This window comes from Ascaphus truei, chromosome 2 (assembly GCF_040206685.1).
Source record: "Ascaphus truei isolate aAscTru1 chromosome 2, aAscTru1.hap1, whole genome shotgun sequence".
In the NCBI taxonomy this organism is placed as follows: Eukaryota; Metazoa; Chordata; class Amphibia; order Anura; family Ascaphidae; genus Ascaphus; species Ascaphus truei.
This window is the reverse complement of record NC_134484.1, coordinates 488,317,332-488,334,759: the sequence shown is the minus strand read 5'-3', so window position 1 is coordinate 488,334,759 and position 17,428 is coordinate 488,317,332. Positions and strand designations below refer to the sequence as shown.

Sequence of the window (17,428 nt, the reverse complement as noted above, 5' to 3'; positions counted from 1 at the left end):
TCTCTCTCTCTCTCTCTCTCTCTCTCTCTCTCTGACTCACTCTCTGACACTCTCTCTGACACTCTCCCTCTCCCTGACACTCACTCTCTCCCTTTCCCTGACACTCACTCTCTCCCTGACACTCACTCTCTCCCTGACACTCACTCTCTCCCTCTCCCTTACACTCACTCTCTCCCTCACACTCACTCTCTCCCTCACACTCACTCTCTCCCTCTACCTGACACTCACCCTCTCCCTGACACTCACTCTCTCCCTCTCCCTGACACTCACTCTCTCCCTCTCCCTGACACTCCCTCTCGCTGACACTCCTCTCTCCCTCTCCCTGACTCTCCCTGACTCTCCCTGACTCTCTGACTCTCCCAATCCCTGACTCTCTCAATCCCTGACTCTCCCAATCCCTGACTCTCCCAATCCCTGACTCTCCCAATCCCTGACTCTCCCAATCCCTGACTCTCCCAATCCCTGACTCTCCCAATCCCTGACTCTCCCTCTCTGTGACTCTCCCTCTCTGTGACTCTCCCTCTCTGTGACTCTCCCTCTCTGTGACTCTCCCTCTCTGTGACTCTCCCTCTCTGTGACTCTCCCTCTCTGTGATTCTCCCTCTCTGTGACTCTCCCTCTCTCTGACTCTCCCTCTCTCTGACTCTCCCTCTCTCTGACTCTCCCTCTCTCTCTGACTCTCCCTCTCTCTCTGACTCTCCCTCTCTCTCTGACTCTCCCTCTCTCTCTGACTCTCCCTCTCTCTCTGACTCTCCCTCTCAGACACACACACTCCCTCTCAGACACACACACTCCCTCTCAGACACACACACTCCCTCTCAGACACACACACTCTCTCTCTCAGACACTCACTCTCTCTCTCTCTGACACACACTCTCTCTCTGACACACACTCTCTCTCTGACACACACTCTCTCTCTCTCTCAGACACACTCTCTCTCACACACACTCTCTCTGACACACACACACTCAGACAAACACACACACACTCAGACACTCTCTCTCTTTGACACTCTCTCTCTCTCCCAGACACACTCTCTCTCTCAGACACACACTCTCTCTCTCAGACACACTCTCTCTCTCTGACACACTCTCTCTCTCTCAGACACACACTCTCTCTCTCTGACACACTCTCTCTCTCTCAGACACACTCTCTCCCTCTCTCTCTCTCTCTCTCAGACACTCTCTCTCTCTCTCTCTCTCTCAGACACACACCCACTCTCTCTCTCTCAGACACACGCTCTCTCTCTCAGACACACTCTCTCTCTGACACACACTCTCTCTCTCTCCGACACACTCTTTCTCTCAGACACACACACTCAGATACAGACACACACACTCAGACACACACACACACTCACTCAGATACACATTCACACAGACACACACACACACACAGACACACACACGGGAAATCAGAACGGGGAGGAAATTGGAGCAGGAGGGCAAGGGGGAAGCAAGGCTGGCATGGAGCAGTAGTCACTCAAGGCTCCATGCAGCAGGAAGAGGCGGGCAGCAGGCAGCAGGAAGAGGCGGGCCTCACAATGCAAGCTCGGATAGAGCTTGCTCCGGGCCAAAAAAAAATTCTGGCAGCGTGCCAACACGCGCCAGCCAATCGGGAGAGGGGGGAGGTTTTTTTTTTTTTTACTTTGTAGAAAGCGCGCACAGCGCGAGTTAAATATTGGCGAGCTGGGCCGCAAATATGTTCATTGTGGGCCGCATGCGGCCCGCGGGCTGCGACTTTGACATACTTGATGTACATGTATCCTTAAATAATGAATACAGTAATAAATACAAGTTATATATATATATATATATATATATATATATATATATATGTATCAATGATTTCACTGTGAGAGCTGCTACAAATACATTTCAGGCCTTCGGGAACCACCACAGTCATTAGGGGTCACTGGATGTCCATGTGCCAAAATGTGCCACAATTTTAAAACCCTGGGTGAAGAGAATATTTTGTTAATTAAGTATCGGTGAAATAAATTCTTCAGTGTTTTGGATTTGTAACTTGCGTTCAGTAATTTGATTTACAGATTGAAAACATTTGTTCTGTATTTTTTGTTTACTTCTGTTAGAGAACGGCCTGAATGAGGAACAGAACTTGAGCTCTGATACATCCAGAAGCTGTCTGACTACTCGCAGCCCAGAAGTGCTAAAAAACAATGATTCCTGCCACATTTTGGACACATACAAGGAACCAGTGCCACATGGTGGTGAACTTACAGACCTTGTACAGCACACAGCGGAGACGGACTCTAAATATGGGTCCAGCAAAAGGTATGCGAGAGATTTAAGAAGCAGCCATGGTGCTCAGCCTTTTCTCTGTTGTCAGTGTGGCAAAAGCTTCTCACTGGACAGGGACCTGCTCACACACCTTTGTGTCCCCGCTAGGGAGCAAACCTTTACATGTACAGATGGTGGGAGCAGTTTCTCACTGAAGGGGAAACTTCTTTCACACCAGATGATTCAGACAGCAGTGACTCATTTTACTTGTACAGTGTGTGGGAAACAGTTAAGTACCAAGAGGACTCTCCTCAATCACCAGATGATTCATATGGGGGAGAAACCATTCACATGTGCAGAGTGTGGGAAACAATTCAGTACTAAGAGCCACCTCCGCATACACCAGATGACTCATACAGGGGAGAAACCATTCACATGTATAGAGTGTGGGAAACAATTCAGTACTAAGAGCCACCTCCTCAGACACCAGATGACTCATACAGGAGAGAAACCATTCACATGTACAGAGTGTAGTAAAAACTTTTCTCAGAAGACAGATCTCCTCAACCATGAGCGGATTCATACAGGGGAGAAACCATTCACATGTACAGAGTCTGGGAAACAATACAATAATAAGACCCACTTCCTCCGTCACCATATGACTCATACAGGGGAGAAACCATTCACATGTTCAGAGTGTAGTAAAAGCTTTTCTATAAAGGCGTGGCTCCTCATCCATGAGCGGATTCATACAGGGGAGAAACCATTCACATGTACAGAGTGTGGGAAACAATTCAGTATTAAGAAAAACCTCCTCAGACACCAGATGACTCATACAGGGGAGAAACCATTCACATGTACAGAGTGTGGGAAACAATTCACATTTAAGAGCAGTCTCCTCATACACCAGATGACCCATACAGGAGAAAAACCATTCACATGTACAGAGTGTGGGAAACAATTCAGTATTAAGAGAAACCTCCTCAATCACCAGATGACTCATACAGGAGAAAAACCATTCACATGTACAGAGTGTGGGAAACAATTCAGTATTAAGAGAAACCTCCTCAGTCACCAGATGACTCATACTGGAGAGAAACCATTCACATGTGCAGTGTGTAGTAAAAGCTTTTCTACAAAGGTGGGGCTCCTCATACATGAGCGGATTCATACAGGGGAGAAGCCATTCACATGTACAGAGTGTGGGAAACAATTCAGTATTAAGAAAAACCTCCTCATACACCAGATGACTCATACAGGGGAGAAATCATTCACATGTGCAGTGTGTAGTAAAAGCTTTTGTCAGAAGACAGAGCTCCTCAACCATGAGCGGATTCATACAGGAGAGAAGCCATTCACATGTACAGAGTGTGGGAAACAATTTAGTATTAAGAGCCGTCTCCTCAAACATGAGCAGACTCATACAGGGGAGAAACCATTCACATGTACAGAGGGTGGGAAACAATTCACAGTTAAGAGCAGTCTTCTCAGACACCAGAGGACTCATACAGGAGAAAAACCAATCACTTGTACAGTGTGGGAAACAATTCACAGTTAAGAGCAGTCTTCTCAGACACCAGAGGACTCATACAGGAGAAAAACCAATCACTTGTACAGTGTGGGAAACAATTCAGTACTAAGAGAAAACTCCTCAGACACGAGAGGATTCATACAGGAGAGAAATGATTCACATCTACAGAGTGTGGGAAACCATTCTGTATTAACCCTTTCCGGGCCAATGTCGGAATATATCCGACAAAATATTTTGCCACTTGCGATCCAATGTCGGATCGGGTGGAGGAAGGAGGAGGATGTGGAGCGAGGCGCCGGCTGCAGCACAAGTCCCCTGCATTCCCCTTCTCTCAGCAGCCGCACTGATACCTCCTCCTCCCCCGCTCCCCCCAGCCCTGCACCGATCATTCCCCTCCCCCCCCCCCCCCAGCCCTGCACCGATCACCCCCCCCTACAGCCCCACACCAATCCCCACACCAATCCCCACAGGCAGACAAAGCAGCTGACATCGGAGGTAGGGGGGCTGTGCGTGTGTGGTGTGTGCGTGTGCTGTGAGTCCCCTGCATTCCCCTTCTCCCAGCACTGACATAGGTGGTGGGGGGGAGGGGGCTGGCTGTGTGTGTGCTGTGAGTCCCCTTCTCCCAGCAGCCGCACTGATTCCTCCTCTCCTCCTCCTCCCTCCCCCCCCAGCCCTGCACTGAGTCCCCTTCTCCCAGCAGCCGCACTGATTCCTCTCCTCCTCCCTCCCCCTCCCCCCCCCAACCCTGCACCGAACCAACCGCTCAGGCAGACAAAGCAGCTGACATCTGGGTAGGGGGGGGCAGTGTGTGGGCTGTGAGTCCCCTGCATTCCCCTTCTCCCAGCAGCCGCACTGATCCCTCCCCTCCTCCACCCCCAAGCCCTGCAGACAAAGCAGCTGATATCGGAGGTATGCAGAAAGATTGCGCGCGCGCAAAGATAAAGAGCTTTAGAGCAGTGAGAGCGTGCGCGCGCAGTGAGTGCGCGCGCCCAGTGAGAGCACACGCAGTGTGAGAGTGTGCGCGCGCAGTAAAAAAAACCTGTATGTGGTTTTTTTCTGGAAAATAAATTAAACTTGCTGGCGCACTTAGTGAAAATTAATTGGACCGCACAGGGTTAAGAACAACCTCCTCATACACCAGAGGATACATACAGGGGAGAAACCATTCACATGTACAGAGTGCGGGCAAAGCTTTTCTCAAATGAGCCACCTCCTCACCCACCACAGGATTCATACACGGGAGAAACCATTTCCATGTACATAGTGTGGGGAAAGCTTTTCACAGAGGATCAGCCTCATTACACACATGAGGATTCATACATGAGATAAAATATGTGATTGTTCAAAGTAGGGTTGGGCAATATACCAGTAGCATAGTAATACTGCAGTAATAAAAATGGACGGTAACGCAATACTTGCCATTACTTCTTACCATGGCATTCCTATCAGCAGCTGCAGAGTGGGGGTGGGTCTGGCAGAGAGGCGTGGGGATGGGGACTGTCAGAGAGAGGACTGAGTGTGTGTTTGGTATAGACAGTGGAGTGGATTGCTCTCCCCCTCCCTCCCGAGTCCGCTCTCCCGCGCCACCCCGCGAGCCTGCTCTCCCGCGAGCCCGCTCTCCCCCTCCCCCGCGAGGCCGCTCTCCCTCTCGCAGGGTAGCAGCGCGCTCTAGCATTGAGGCACTTCCAACCTGCTGCTTTCTAGAGCGTGCTTCCATTCCTGCCTGCTCTGCCGCCGCCTCCTCCACCGCAAGGTAGAGAAGGGAAGGGGGGGGGGGCGAGATGATGTAATTGGAGGTGCAGGGGAGGGTCATTGGAGATGCAGGGGAGGGTCATTGGAGGTGCAGGGGAGGGTCATTGGAAGTGCAGGGGAGAGAGTGATGTGAGGTGCAGGGGGGTGTGGTATGTGTGGTGTGCAACGGGGTATTGTGTGTGATGTGGAGTGGGAGTATTGTGTGTGTGTGTGTGTGTGTGTGTGGGTGGAGGGGGAGAGATGGGGGTATGAGAGATAGATGGGGAGTATCGCAAAGGTTGATAGTGAGGGGTTCTGGGGGAGATATGAGGATGATGATGATGATGATGATTTTACCCGTGCGGCCCCCACCTTCCCACTCCCCCCTTTTTTATCTGTTATATGTTTTGTTAATTCTTATTTTGTATGAAAAAATGCTCAATAAAAATTCAAGTAATAAAAAAAAAAGAAAGAGCCTTTAATCAGTAAAGTGCCGTGGGAACTTGGTCATGGCCAAGTTCAAACCTATTAAAATTGTAACTCCGGTCCTAGGGCAGGTAGTGGTCTTATTCTTTTTGCCCCTAGCTCAGGGGAAACCCCTTATTCGACCCTAACCGGGTCCGATGGCTAATGGCCACGGGAAAGGGTCGCTCCCACCACGAGGGCCACGCCATTGACCACAATGGTGGAGGAAAGCCGCGAGGCGGTGAAAACGCTAAGTGAAAAACTGCATAAACTGGGAACCCATATCTCCGGTTCGGTAAGAACTAGAGGGCTGGGATTTGGCCACCATGCAGTCACCGCTCCGGCCTGATTGCATGGCAATTCACGATCCCTCTCTGATCAACCAAACGGAGTATGGTGAATTGTTTAAATTGTGTTTCTGCCATGGACTCCAATGGCGGAGAAATGCAACCTGTGCAACATGCGTTTTTTTTTAAACTTTTTATTGGGTTTTAAGTATATAGCATACATTCATATAATAAGTACCGTAAAAAAACAATTATGGACATACAACATCTAAACAGACATGGGAAGGGAAGGACAAGAAGGTGAGGAATTGGGGGGGGGGAGGGGTTTGGGGGAGGTGTCACCGAGGCTCTTCTAACATGTGCAGATGATCTGAGATCGCTCCTTGCTTTAACTCCGTAGCCCTGGGTAAGGAGGGTGCCCGCCCACTTCAGTGTCCCCGTGGGGAGAGGGGGGTCCACTATCGTCTCCTAGTTCTTCCGTCTCCGACCCTCACTGCCCATCAGAGGAGAACTCGCCTGATCCTGTCAGAGCCAGACGGTGGCATTGCTCACCCCCTGGCTAACCGTCTGTGCCACACAGGGCAGCCAGACCTTTTGGAAATTTGGGCCAGTGTCGTTAACCAAACTCGTCAACTTTTCCATCTGGCAAACAAACCAAATCCTGTTCCGAATTTTTCCTATTGATGGAATTGCTTTCTGATTCCACAATGCTGCGGTCTCGCACCTCAAAGCCGTTGCAAAATGTGCAATTAATTTGTTCCCCGATCTTGATACTTCCTTTGTAGGTTTGCTTAACAGAAACAGCCACGGGTCTAGCTGAATTGGGAAGCCCAAGATCCTCTGCAACCAATCTCTAATTTGACTCCAAACGGGTATGATTTGTGGGCAGGACCACATCATGTGCACCAGCTCCCCCCTTTCCCCGCACTGCCTGGGATAAATTTAGCCAATCTAACTGGGGTGAGATACCACCTCATCATTACTTTATATGAATTCTACTTTAAAGTCGTGCAGATCGAGCTACTGGCAGCTGCCTTAAAGATTTCCGTCCAGTCCTCGTCTTTTAGTGGCCCTGTCAGATCTGTCTCCCACTGAGTCATGAATCTGGGTCTACGTGTACCGTCCCTGTTGGCTCTGATCACATCTCTGTACAAAGCAGAAATCAGTACCCGTGTGTCGGTGCCCCGCACACAGAGCTTTTCAAAATTAGTTAGCGGTGGTCTTGCTGAGTGTTTGATATAAAATGCCCAGACCTGGAGGTATCTAAGGAATTCTGTGTTGGGGATGTCTTTTTCTGACTTTAATTGGTCAAATGATTTGATAATGTTTCTCCCCTCCAGGTCTTTCAGCCTCCTGAACCCCAATTTCCGCCATAGCGTGAAATTCTTGCCCTCTAACCCTGGAGCAAAATCTGGATTGCTGTATAAAGGGGTCATTAAAGTGTGTTTTGAGGTCATTGAGCGATTATTTTTGGCCGCCTCCCAGACCGACAGCGAGTTGAGCAAGGAGGCCAGCGGCTCCTTTAAGTCCTTTAATCTAGATTTAGGGTACCTGTCAAGAGAGAGGGGATTTGGCCCGGGATTAAAGGGGTTACACCCCATTTGGCCACCCTCTACTCTCACCTGGGAAGAAAGGGGTTAACTGGACTGGGGTCCTAATGTGTTTTTGCCTTGCTTCAGCCATCCAACTGTTTATTCCCCTGTAAAAATGTATTGTTTCTGTTCCAGTGACTGCACCACACAAACACTGGGATCCATCCGGGAGGGCAAGGGTTAATAGTTGAATAGTGATTCTAGCCCTTTGTTTAAGTTACCCTCAAAGATGCCTGCCTACTAAGGAATGCGACCAAATGGTTGCAGGAAGCTGGTGTGGTTTGTGAGTGTTATAACTCACACTTACAAACCATAGTATCCTGCCAGACACTTCCATTTGGTAGACTGGCCAAACGCCCCTGATTTAGGAGTGGGGCTACAGAATGAGTGACTTTATTAAATACAAGAATATTATGAGATGTCCTCGGCTGAACGGGCTAAAAGCTTCATATGTGTATTCGTGGGACTGATTCGCACATAAGGATTACAGACACCTGATGTTTAGCCGGTCCTTTAGAGACAGATATTAATATCTCTCTTCATTTTAGTATTACACGGTAGTATTTAGTCTCATTGGGAGCGTCATGCGTGACGGAATGTATTAATATGTCTCGCATGCCAGTAAGTACCACTGAACTGAAGTTATGAAGTTATTTACAGTGTACAGGCATACCCCGTTTTACATACACCCGCTTTACGTACACTCACAAGTACGTACATTTTGTTTGTTGCACCATACCCCTGTGTACGTACACGTGCTTCGCGAGTATGGACACCAGGGGGCAGCGTGCGCACCTCAACACTCCTGCAACCTCCTTCATGGTTGTTTTCATTATGGAGCGCTCGATCTCCCTGTTCCCTCTGCCCTCCCATCTGTCTCCGTTCCCCCTCCCATCTGTCTCCGTTCCCCCTCCCATCTGTCTCCGTTCCCCCCTCCCATCTGTCTCCGTTCCCCCCTCCCATCTGTCTCCGTTCCCCCTGCACTCACGCTTCCTAAAGCAGCAGCTAAACCAGTGAGTCCGCCCGTGACTCTGCTTCCTCCTTCTCCCCCCTCCTCCCTCCTCAGAGCTCTGCGAAGCTTTGCATGTGATGTGAATTACGGACTACAGTGAGGGGGAGAAGATCTGCTGCTGTGTGTGTGTGTGTGTGTGTGTGTGTGTGTGTGTGTGTGTGTGTGTGTGTGTGTGTGTGTGTGACTGAGTGACTGTGAGTGTGACTGTGTGTGTGTGTGTGTGTGACTGAGTGACTGTGTGTGTGTGTGTGTGTGTGTGTGACTGAGTGACTGAGTGTGTGACTGAGTGACAGTGTGTGACTGAGTGACAGTGTGTGACTGAGTGTGTGTGTGTGTGTGACTGAGTAACTGAGTGTGTGACTGAGTAACTGAGCGTGTGACTGAGCGTGTGACTGAGCGTGTGACTGAGCGACAGTGTGTGACTGAGCGTGTGACTGAGCGACAGTGTGTGACTGAGCGTGTGACTGAGCGACAGTGTGTGACTGAGCGCGTGTGTGTGTGACTGAGCGCGTGTGTGTGTGACTGAGCGCGTGTGTGTGTGACTAAGCGCGTGTGTGTGTGACTGAGCGTGTGTGTGTGACTGAGCGCGTGTGTGTGTGACTGAGTGCGTGACTGACAGAGAGAGACTGACTGAGTGTGAGAGAGACAGAGAGACTGAGTGAGAGACAGAGTGAGAGACAGAGAGACTGAGTGAGAGACAGAGAGACTGAGTGAGAGACTGAGAGACTGAGTGAGAGACAGAGAGACAGAGTGAGAGACAAAGAGACAGAGACTGAGTGAGAGACAGAGACAGAGACTGAGTGAGTGACAGAGACTGAGTGAGAGACAGAGACTGAGTGAGAGACAGAGACAGAGACTGAGTAAGAGACAGAGAGACTGAGTGAGAGAGAGAGACTGCGAGAAGGAGAGCTGCTATACAGTACTGACCCGCGTGCGCGCCTCTCACCTCCTTGCTTGCTCCCATTCATTTTATTTGAATAAAGCCTACTGTATTAATTTTGGTTACAAATGCATTATTTACATCAGTTATGCATCCTCGTCCTAACCTTTAAGTAAGTGTCCATATTTTATCTGTTATTTGTATATCTCGTGTGTTCACCTTTTTCAAGGAATAAATTATACTTTATCATATCTAAGCCTCGTCCGGTTCAACCCAGTTATATCTTTGGTGCTGTATTATTCATAGCCTGTCACAAAGCTCCCGTCACAGTACCAAATTAAGTCCCTGAGCTCCAGCAGGGCACACAACTCCCTTTCCAGCGACACTCACCTTCTCAGCTCTGGGTCCCCATGCCATTGTGTAATTTGGCATAATTGCGCCGCTTTATAATAACTCAACAAGCACGGCACCGCCGAGCCCCCAGCTTCTCTAGGTCTTTGCATGATTTTCGCTTTTACCCGTGGTCTTTTGTTTTTCCATATAAACTTTGTGATTGAGTTTTGCAACTCCTTGATCTCATATCTCACCACAGGTATCGGTAGCGTTTGGAACAGATACAATAGGCGGGGCAGAAGGTTCATCTTTACTCTATAAATTCTGCCAATCCAAGAGATTCCGTATGCGGACCAGTCCCCAAGTTCCTTCTTTAAGGCCCTCAAAAAAAAATTTGCTTGGTAAAGAGAGGTTATCTGTTTTGTGAGATACACCCCCAGGTATTTTATAGTCTTAGGCTGCCACTTAAACTTAAAGTTAATTTCTATTAATTTCTCAGTTTCTTTTGGGATGTTCAGGCTGAGCGCCTCCGATTTAGCCTGATTTATCTTAAAACCAGAGATTCTGTTGATTCTCTCCAGTAGGTCAAACAGGTTGGGTAGCGAGATAAGCGGCTTTGTCATTGTCAGAATAATGTCATCCGCGTACAAAGCCACTTTATGTTCTTGTGTGTGGATTTGGATTCCAGCTATATCCGGATTACTATGAATCTGTGCCGCTAGCGGTTCCACGCATAAGGTGAACAACAGGGGCGATAGTGGGCAGCCCTGTCTGGTACCACTTTTAATTTTAAACAGCTCTGATGGGAAGCCTTGATGAATCACCCTGGCTGCCGGGGCTGTGTATAATGCTTTTATTGCCCTTAAAATTTTACCCCCGAACCCGAATGCCCCAAGCGTTGACTCCATATATGGCCAGTCTATCCTGACAAAGGCTTTCTCCGCGTCTAAGCTTAACACCAGTCCCCGGATCCTGTTGGCATTAACAAAGTCAATAATATCTGCAATCCTTCTGGTATTGTCAGCCGCTTGTCTATCTCTAATCAAGCCAACGTGATCCGGGTGAATCAGCCTGGGCAGGACAGTGCTCAATCTATTGGCCAGTAATTTAGAGTAAATTTTAACGTCCGAATTGATCAACGATATTGGCCTGTAGCTTTGGCAATTTGTGGGATCTTTATACTTCGTATGAATCAATGAAATCGACGTCTGGAGCATCTGTTCCGTGAAAGGCTCTCCCGCCAGAACCCGATTAAATAATCTAAGCATGTGTGGGGCCAAGATCCCTGTGAATTTCATGTAATATAAGATGGAGAACCCATTCGGAGCCGGGGCTCTAGAGGACTTTAGGTTTTTGATGACCTCTGTTAGTTCCTCTATGTAGAGGGAGAAAGGAGGTGGCCCGGTATTAAAGGGGTTGCACCCCATTTGGCCACCCCTGACCTCGCCAGGGAGACAAGGGGTTAACTGGACTGAGGTCCAGAAATGTGATTTAACCCTTGTTATAACCTGTAAATGTATTTTCCCCTGTTCCCCTGTCCCATGGTACTGTCTGGTTAATTAGTGTCTGCATCACACACACACTAGAATTCATCCGGGAGCACAAGGGTTAATAGTTCTTTAATGATTATAGCTCTTTGTGTAATTTTCCCGCCTTTTCAGGCACCATTTTGCAGGTTCCCCATTGGCCGCCATTAGGGCTCAAAGCATTTCAATGGAGAATTGTACTGTTTTAGTCCTGTTTCCTGCAGAGACCAGCAGGTGGCGTCCAAGAGGGAGAGCGGCGGTTTCCCATTGAAAGTCAATGGGCCCATTGACTTCAATGGAGATGCCTCGAGGTAACCTTTCCAAGAACAAGTTGGCTGCCGTCCAGACCGCAAACCGCAAAGCGGATACAATGTCTAAAAAAGAGTTACAATCACTTGAGTCAAGTTCAAAGTTAATTGATGTGGGAATAAACAGTTCTAGGGCACCTAGAAATAAAATTCTTTTTGCCCCTAGTTCCGAGGCTTCCCCCCACTCGACCACCACCGGGTCCCCGAATCCTGGACCCCCGCTAAGGGTCGAACCAGATAGAGCGGGTCGCGCCATAGGCTTTGCCGGCGGTGGCAAAAACGGCTCTGAAAAATGACTAAGTGGAAAAAACTTAATTTTGGTATTCCATAGCTCCGGTTCCGGAGGGCCCAGCGGATCAGGTTTTGGGTTATCTGTAGCCACTGCTCCGGCATCGCTGCAGAACCATCCTTGACCCGCTTGGACCAACCCGACGGAGTATGGCCCCCCTTGAAGTTCGGGACTTTTCCCATTGACTTCAATGGCGGCGATTTACCATTGAAAGTCTATGGCGGAGCTGCCCGTTGTTTTCAATGGGGATTTAGTGAAAAGCTGAGATTTCTTTTTCAGTGGAGATTTTTGTATTAAAATGATTTAATGTGCATTTGTGTAACTCCGGTTCCTTAGGTCGTAGCAAGTCGCTTTTTGGACCATATGGTGTCCCAGTTCTGGCAATGCGAACTGGGACATTTGGACCTGCCAGACCCAACAGAACCGGATATTTTAATACGTATATGTTTTATGCTTTATATTGTATTTTAAGGTATGGATAAGTTCCAGAGGAAATTCTTTTGGCCATAAGGTAGCAGATGGCCCTAGGAGACGACCCAATGTCTAGGACTTAAGTATTGTTCAAAGGGTTTTGTCACCCTCACTGTTTACTTGAGGCTCAAACCAGGGCAGTTTTTAAGTGTTCCATTTAACACCTTCCAACAAAGGTTTTCCTGCCAGAAAGCCAAAGGGATAGACCGGCTGGCATTCCAGATGCAAATGTGGGGCCCAGAAATGAGACCCCAGAGTTCTACTGCGCATGGGCCACCTAGCAGGGGGCATGGGTCAGAATGCTTTCCCACGTTAGAGAGTGGCTGGAGATAATTGAAAACCAATCCCCAGTACTCCATGTTATGAATAGGGTGTAAAAGGTTTATAAACTGTGTCCCCCCTATATCCATTGTCTCTTCTTGAAACCATCTTGATTGCTGAGGACATGCTGTGCAAAATGCTTCTCATCTTTCCAACCCCAATGTAAGTGTACGTCTTGTTTGTTACTGTATTATCTGCTGTGTTCACCTATCCTAAGGAATAAAATCACTTTATTATATCTTAAGCCTCGTTCAGTTCAAACCCAGTTATTTTTGTGTAATATTAATAAGCCTGTGGAAAGCTATCGTCACAGGCGTATTAATAAAACTGGTGGCAGCTGGCGGGACTGAACTGGACCTGGATTACAGTATTCTGCGGGGTACTGTGATCCAGTGGGAACTTGATGGTAATTGCAAGTTCCTGGGACTAAAGATATTGAACCCACAGTGTACAACATATAACACAAGATATGGCACCTCCTCACTGTTCCCCTACTTGTGAGAAGCATTGCCTCCAGAACCAAAGTGCCGGCCATCCGTCTGACTGGAGCCGGGCACTGAGACCGGAGGAGTGCATCAAGTCGGCGCGGGGACCAGCAGCCAGCAAGGCTGAGAGAGAGACAGCAATCGGTGAGCATGAAACCCGGCAGGCTGAGCAAAGATCCACAGCTGCAGCTGCTGTAACCATCAAACCGCCCGGAGAGCAGGGAATGGACCCAGCTCCGGGACGGCAGAGACTTGTGGAGGGAGCGGGTGGTCTTGGAAACCATGGAAGTCTTGCACCAGGAGAGGTAACGGCCGTTGCAGTGGCCCGTCCATTTTCCCTGAAAGAGCTAGCACTGGTGTGTGCGTTGGGCAAGATGTGGTTCCCGGCGAAGTGGACCCAGTTCCTGGCGTCGGTACCGCACCGACCCGCTTATCCCCTCCCTGAGCCCAGCGCTCAGGCCACTCCGCTCTGGACTCCGTTGCCCCTTGCTGGGGTTAGTCCACCGGTGGCGGAGAAGCACCGGCAGCTGCTGCGGCACTGCCAACAAATGGGCCACAATAATGCCCAGTGCCCTGACCGTGCGCGGTCAGGCGAAGAAGCCCCTCAGGGCCAACGCTCACGAGCTGCGGAAAAGATGACCCAGTTAGCGGCATCCTCTGATGGCTCCCGCCCAGCCGGGGCGACAACCCTCCTCGGGACGTCTCCTGGAGAACCTGGACGGGCTGCATCAGCAACAGCGGCGGAGAGCAGCGGCCATCCACCGGATCCCGGCGGAGAACCGGCGGCGGCGAAGAAGCCGCCACTCCGGCATCCTGCCAGCGGCTATGTTATTTGGGGGGAGGGTTGGGGTGTGCGGGAGGTGGGGGTTTCACATGGTTTGGCGGAGTCGGCGATTCCCAGCGATGACCGGAGCCCCACAATCCACGCCGGCGACCCTGCATCCCCGCCGGGTACTGCTGCGGCAGCTACCCGGGGCTCGCCCATGGTGGCGGCGGCAGAAGAGCCGCGATTCTGGCAAAGTGCCAGAGCCCTTTCTGAGTGGGGGGAGGGGGTTTTGTTACCTGGTTTGCATGGAGCTGTGTTTCTCCACCAAGACCTGGGACCCCGGTCCTGCATCGTTTCCCCTGTGCCAACCCCGGGCGCTGCTGCGGCGGCGGCGACCCGTTGCTTACCGGCCCAGATGTTGCCGGCGGCGGCCACTCCAGTCCCCCTGCCATTGGGACCAACGAAGGCGGCGGTCTCTGCGGGGACCAGCGAGGTAAGCCAGACCAAGTCGCAGACTGACCCTGACTTATTTTTCCCTATGACTGTACCCTGTTGTTTCACTCTGGGGGTGACTGGGGGGTGGCAGGAGATAGGGGTACCAGGGGAGGGGAAGGAAGGGCAGCTTGTAGGGCAGCCAGGCTTCCCCATAACCTGGGAGGAGCAGCAAGGGGACTCTCGGTTAAGAGCCCCACTGTTGCAGCCTTGCTATGGACCGGAGGTAACAGGGGTTGTTGCAAAGTTAGACCACCCCCCGATTACCTGCCGGCCAGAAGCTAAGGTGGGTGCATCTGCACCAGCAACCCTGAGCTCATCCCCGGTAATGGGGAGACAGTGTCAGGGAGATGTCCTCACTCAGGTGTCCCTAGGATCCAGGTTAGGGTTAGCTAGGGAGAAGTGGAGTGAGGGGATGCTGCAGGTAGGTAGCCAGCCTCAGATCTCAGTGAGAGAAGGAGGGCTAGTGGTAGCCAGGGAGGGAAAGCAGCAGGTATTGCAGCTAGAGTTTCCCGTTACCCTGGCAGAGCCTCAGGGGGTGTCTCAGATCAGCAGCCCCCTGTTGCAGCCTGGCTATGGGCTGGGGGAATCCGGGGCAGTGGCAGGCTTGTGCCACCCCAGGGATACCTGCCAGCCAAGCGCTAAGGCGGTTGCATCTGGAGAGGTGCCCCTGAGCTCATCCCTGGTAAGGGGGAGACAAGGTCAGGGAGGTAGGTGCACTCAGGTAGTTCCAGGGTCTGGGTTAGGATTGCCCAGGGAGGAGAGGAGTGCAGGTGGGCTGCAGGGAGGTAAGCAGCGGGAGTCATCAGCAGGGGCTGAGGTGCTGGGCCTAGGGGAGGCTAGGCAGGGAGCCCTGTGAAGCAGGGAAATATAGGAAGTCAGTGGGGTGTCAGGCAGCTGGCAGAAGCTAGGGATGGGCTAGGTAGGCAGAAAGTCCCTTGCTCTGACGGGCCAGGAGTGACCCCCCTGACAGATTCCCCAGGGTTCAAAAAAGGAGGGGCTGTGGGTAGATAGGCAGCCAGGGAGGAGAGTCAGGAGTATAGCGGAGCAGCTACAGGGTGGCACAGAGCCAGGGCAGGTAGGGTCCCTACAGAATAGTGACATAACCCTTTCCCAGACTTGGTTGACAGGGAAGCGACGGTCTGTGCTTGATAGCTGGTCTCCTGTTGGTGCAGAGACACGCCAGTCTCTGGGTAGTGTGCAGCATGGTCTGCACAGGGGCCCCTTCACCATGGGCTTGGCCCACAAGCCACTGGGTGGGGGGCAGAGGGAGGCAAAGGAAAATGCCCGGCGGCCACTGTGGAGCCCGGCTGTGCAGGATCTGGACTTTACGATCCACTGTGGCCAGGACAATGGACTGGATAGGATCAGGGAGGCTGGGCTTACCTTAAAACCCACTAAGTGTATGGTAGGGATGGCAGAAGTCCTGTACTTAGGGCACAGGGTGGGTGGAGTGCATCTCAAACCAGAGCCAGCCAAGGTAGAAGCCATAGTGGAGTGGCCTGTTCCAAAAACCAAGAAACAGGTCATGGCATTTTTGGGCACCGCAGGGTACTACCGGAAATTTGTCCCACAGTACAGCGCCGTGGCCAAACCCCTGACTGATCTGACTAAGAAGCAACTGCCTGTGCTTATCACCTGGACTCCTGCCTGTGAAACTGCTTTCCAGGCACTGAAAGCTGCGCTTTCTGAGGCCCCCATCCTGGCTGCCCCAGATTATACCAAGCATTTTCTTATTCAGACTGATGCCTCAGACTTTGGTGTGGGGGCTGTGTTGAGCCAGGTGGGAGACGACGGCAGGGAGCACCCTGTGGTGTATCTCAGTCGCAAACTGCTCCCCAGGGAAGTGGCATATGCCACCATTGAGAAGGAGTGCCTGGCCATTGTGTGGGCACTCAAAAAGCTCCAGCCCTATGTCTATGGGAGGGCTTTCACAGTCATCACAGATCACAATCCCCTGAGTTGGCTACAGAGGGTATCAGGGGAAAATGCCAAACTGCTGAGATGGAGCTTGGCTTTGCAAGAATTTGAATTTACCATTCAACACAAGAAGGGCAGTGAAAACAGCAATGCTGATGGACTTTCACGCCAGGACTATCCCTCTGAGACTGAATTCATTAATGGTGCCAGCAGCGCCCCACTCCCCGTTAGGGCCAGTGGGCCACAGGGCACGCATTAAGAAGGGGAGGTGTAGAGGGAGAAAGGAGGTGGCCCGGTATTAAAGGGGTTGCACCCCATTTGGCCACCCCTGACCTCGCCAGGGAGACAAGGGGTTAACTGGACTGAGGTCCAGAAATGTGATTTAACCCTTGTTATAACCTGTAAATGTATTTTCCCCTGTTCCCCTGTCCCATGGTACTGTCTGGTTAATTAGTGTCTGCATCACACACACACTAGAATTCATCCGGGAGCACAAGGGTTAATAGTTCTTTAATGATTATTGCTCTTTGTGTAATTTTTCCGCCTTTTCAGGCACCATTTTGCAGGTTCCCCATTGGCCGCCATTAGTGCTCAATGCATTTCAATGGAGAATTGTACTGTTTTAGTCTTGTTTCCTGCAGAGACCAGCAGGTGGCGTCCAAGAGGGAGAGCGGCGGTTTCCCATTGAAAGTCAATGGGCCCATTGACTTCAATGGAGATGCCTCGAGGTAACCTTTCCAAGAACAAGTTGGCTGCCGTCCAGACCGCAAACCGCAAAGC

The 17,428-nt window shown here is 50.7% G+C and overlaps 2 protein-coding genes across 3 annotated transcripts in view; both read left to right on the top strand.

Moving 5' to 3' along the window:
- Positions 1 to 17,428, top strand: part of LOC142488445 (uncharacterized) — a 507,675-nt gene that overhangs the window by 233,666 nt on the left and 256,581 nt on the right. The gene's annotated exons all lie outside the window — the stretch shown is intronic.
- On the top strand, positions 1,878 to 5,523 carry LOC142488452 (uncharacterized). Its single transcript, XM_075588978.1, has one exon. It carries the CDS (start codon positions 2,478 to 2,480, stop codon positions 3,795 to 3,797), a length of 1,320 nt encoding a protein of 439 aa, XP_075445093.1. The 5' UTR covers positions 1,878 to 2,477; the 3' UTR covers positions 3,798 to 5,523.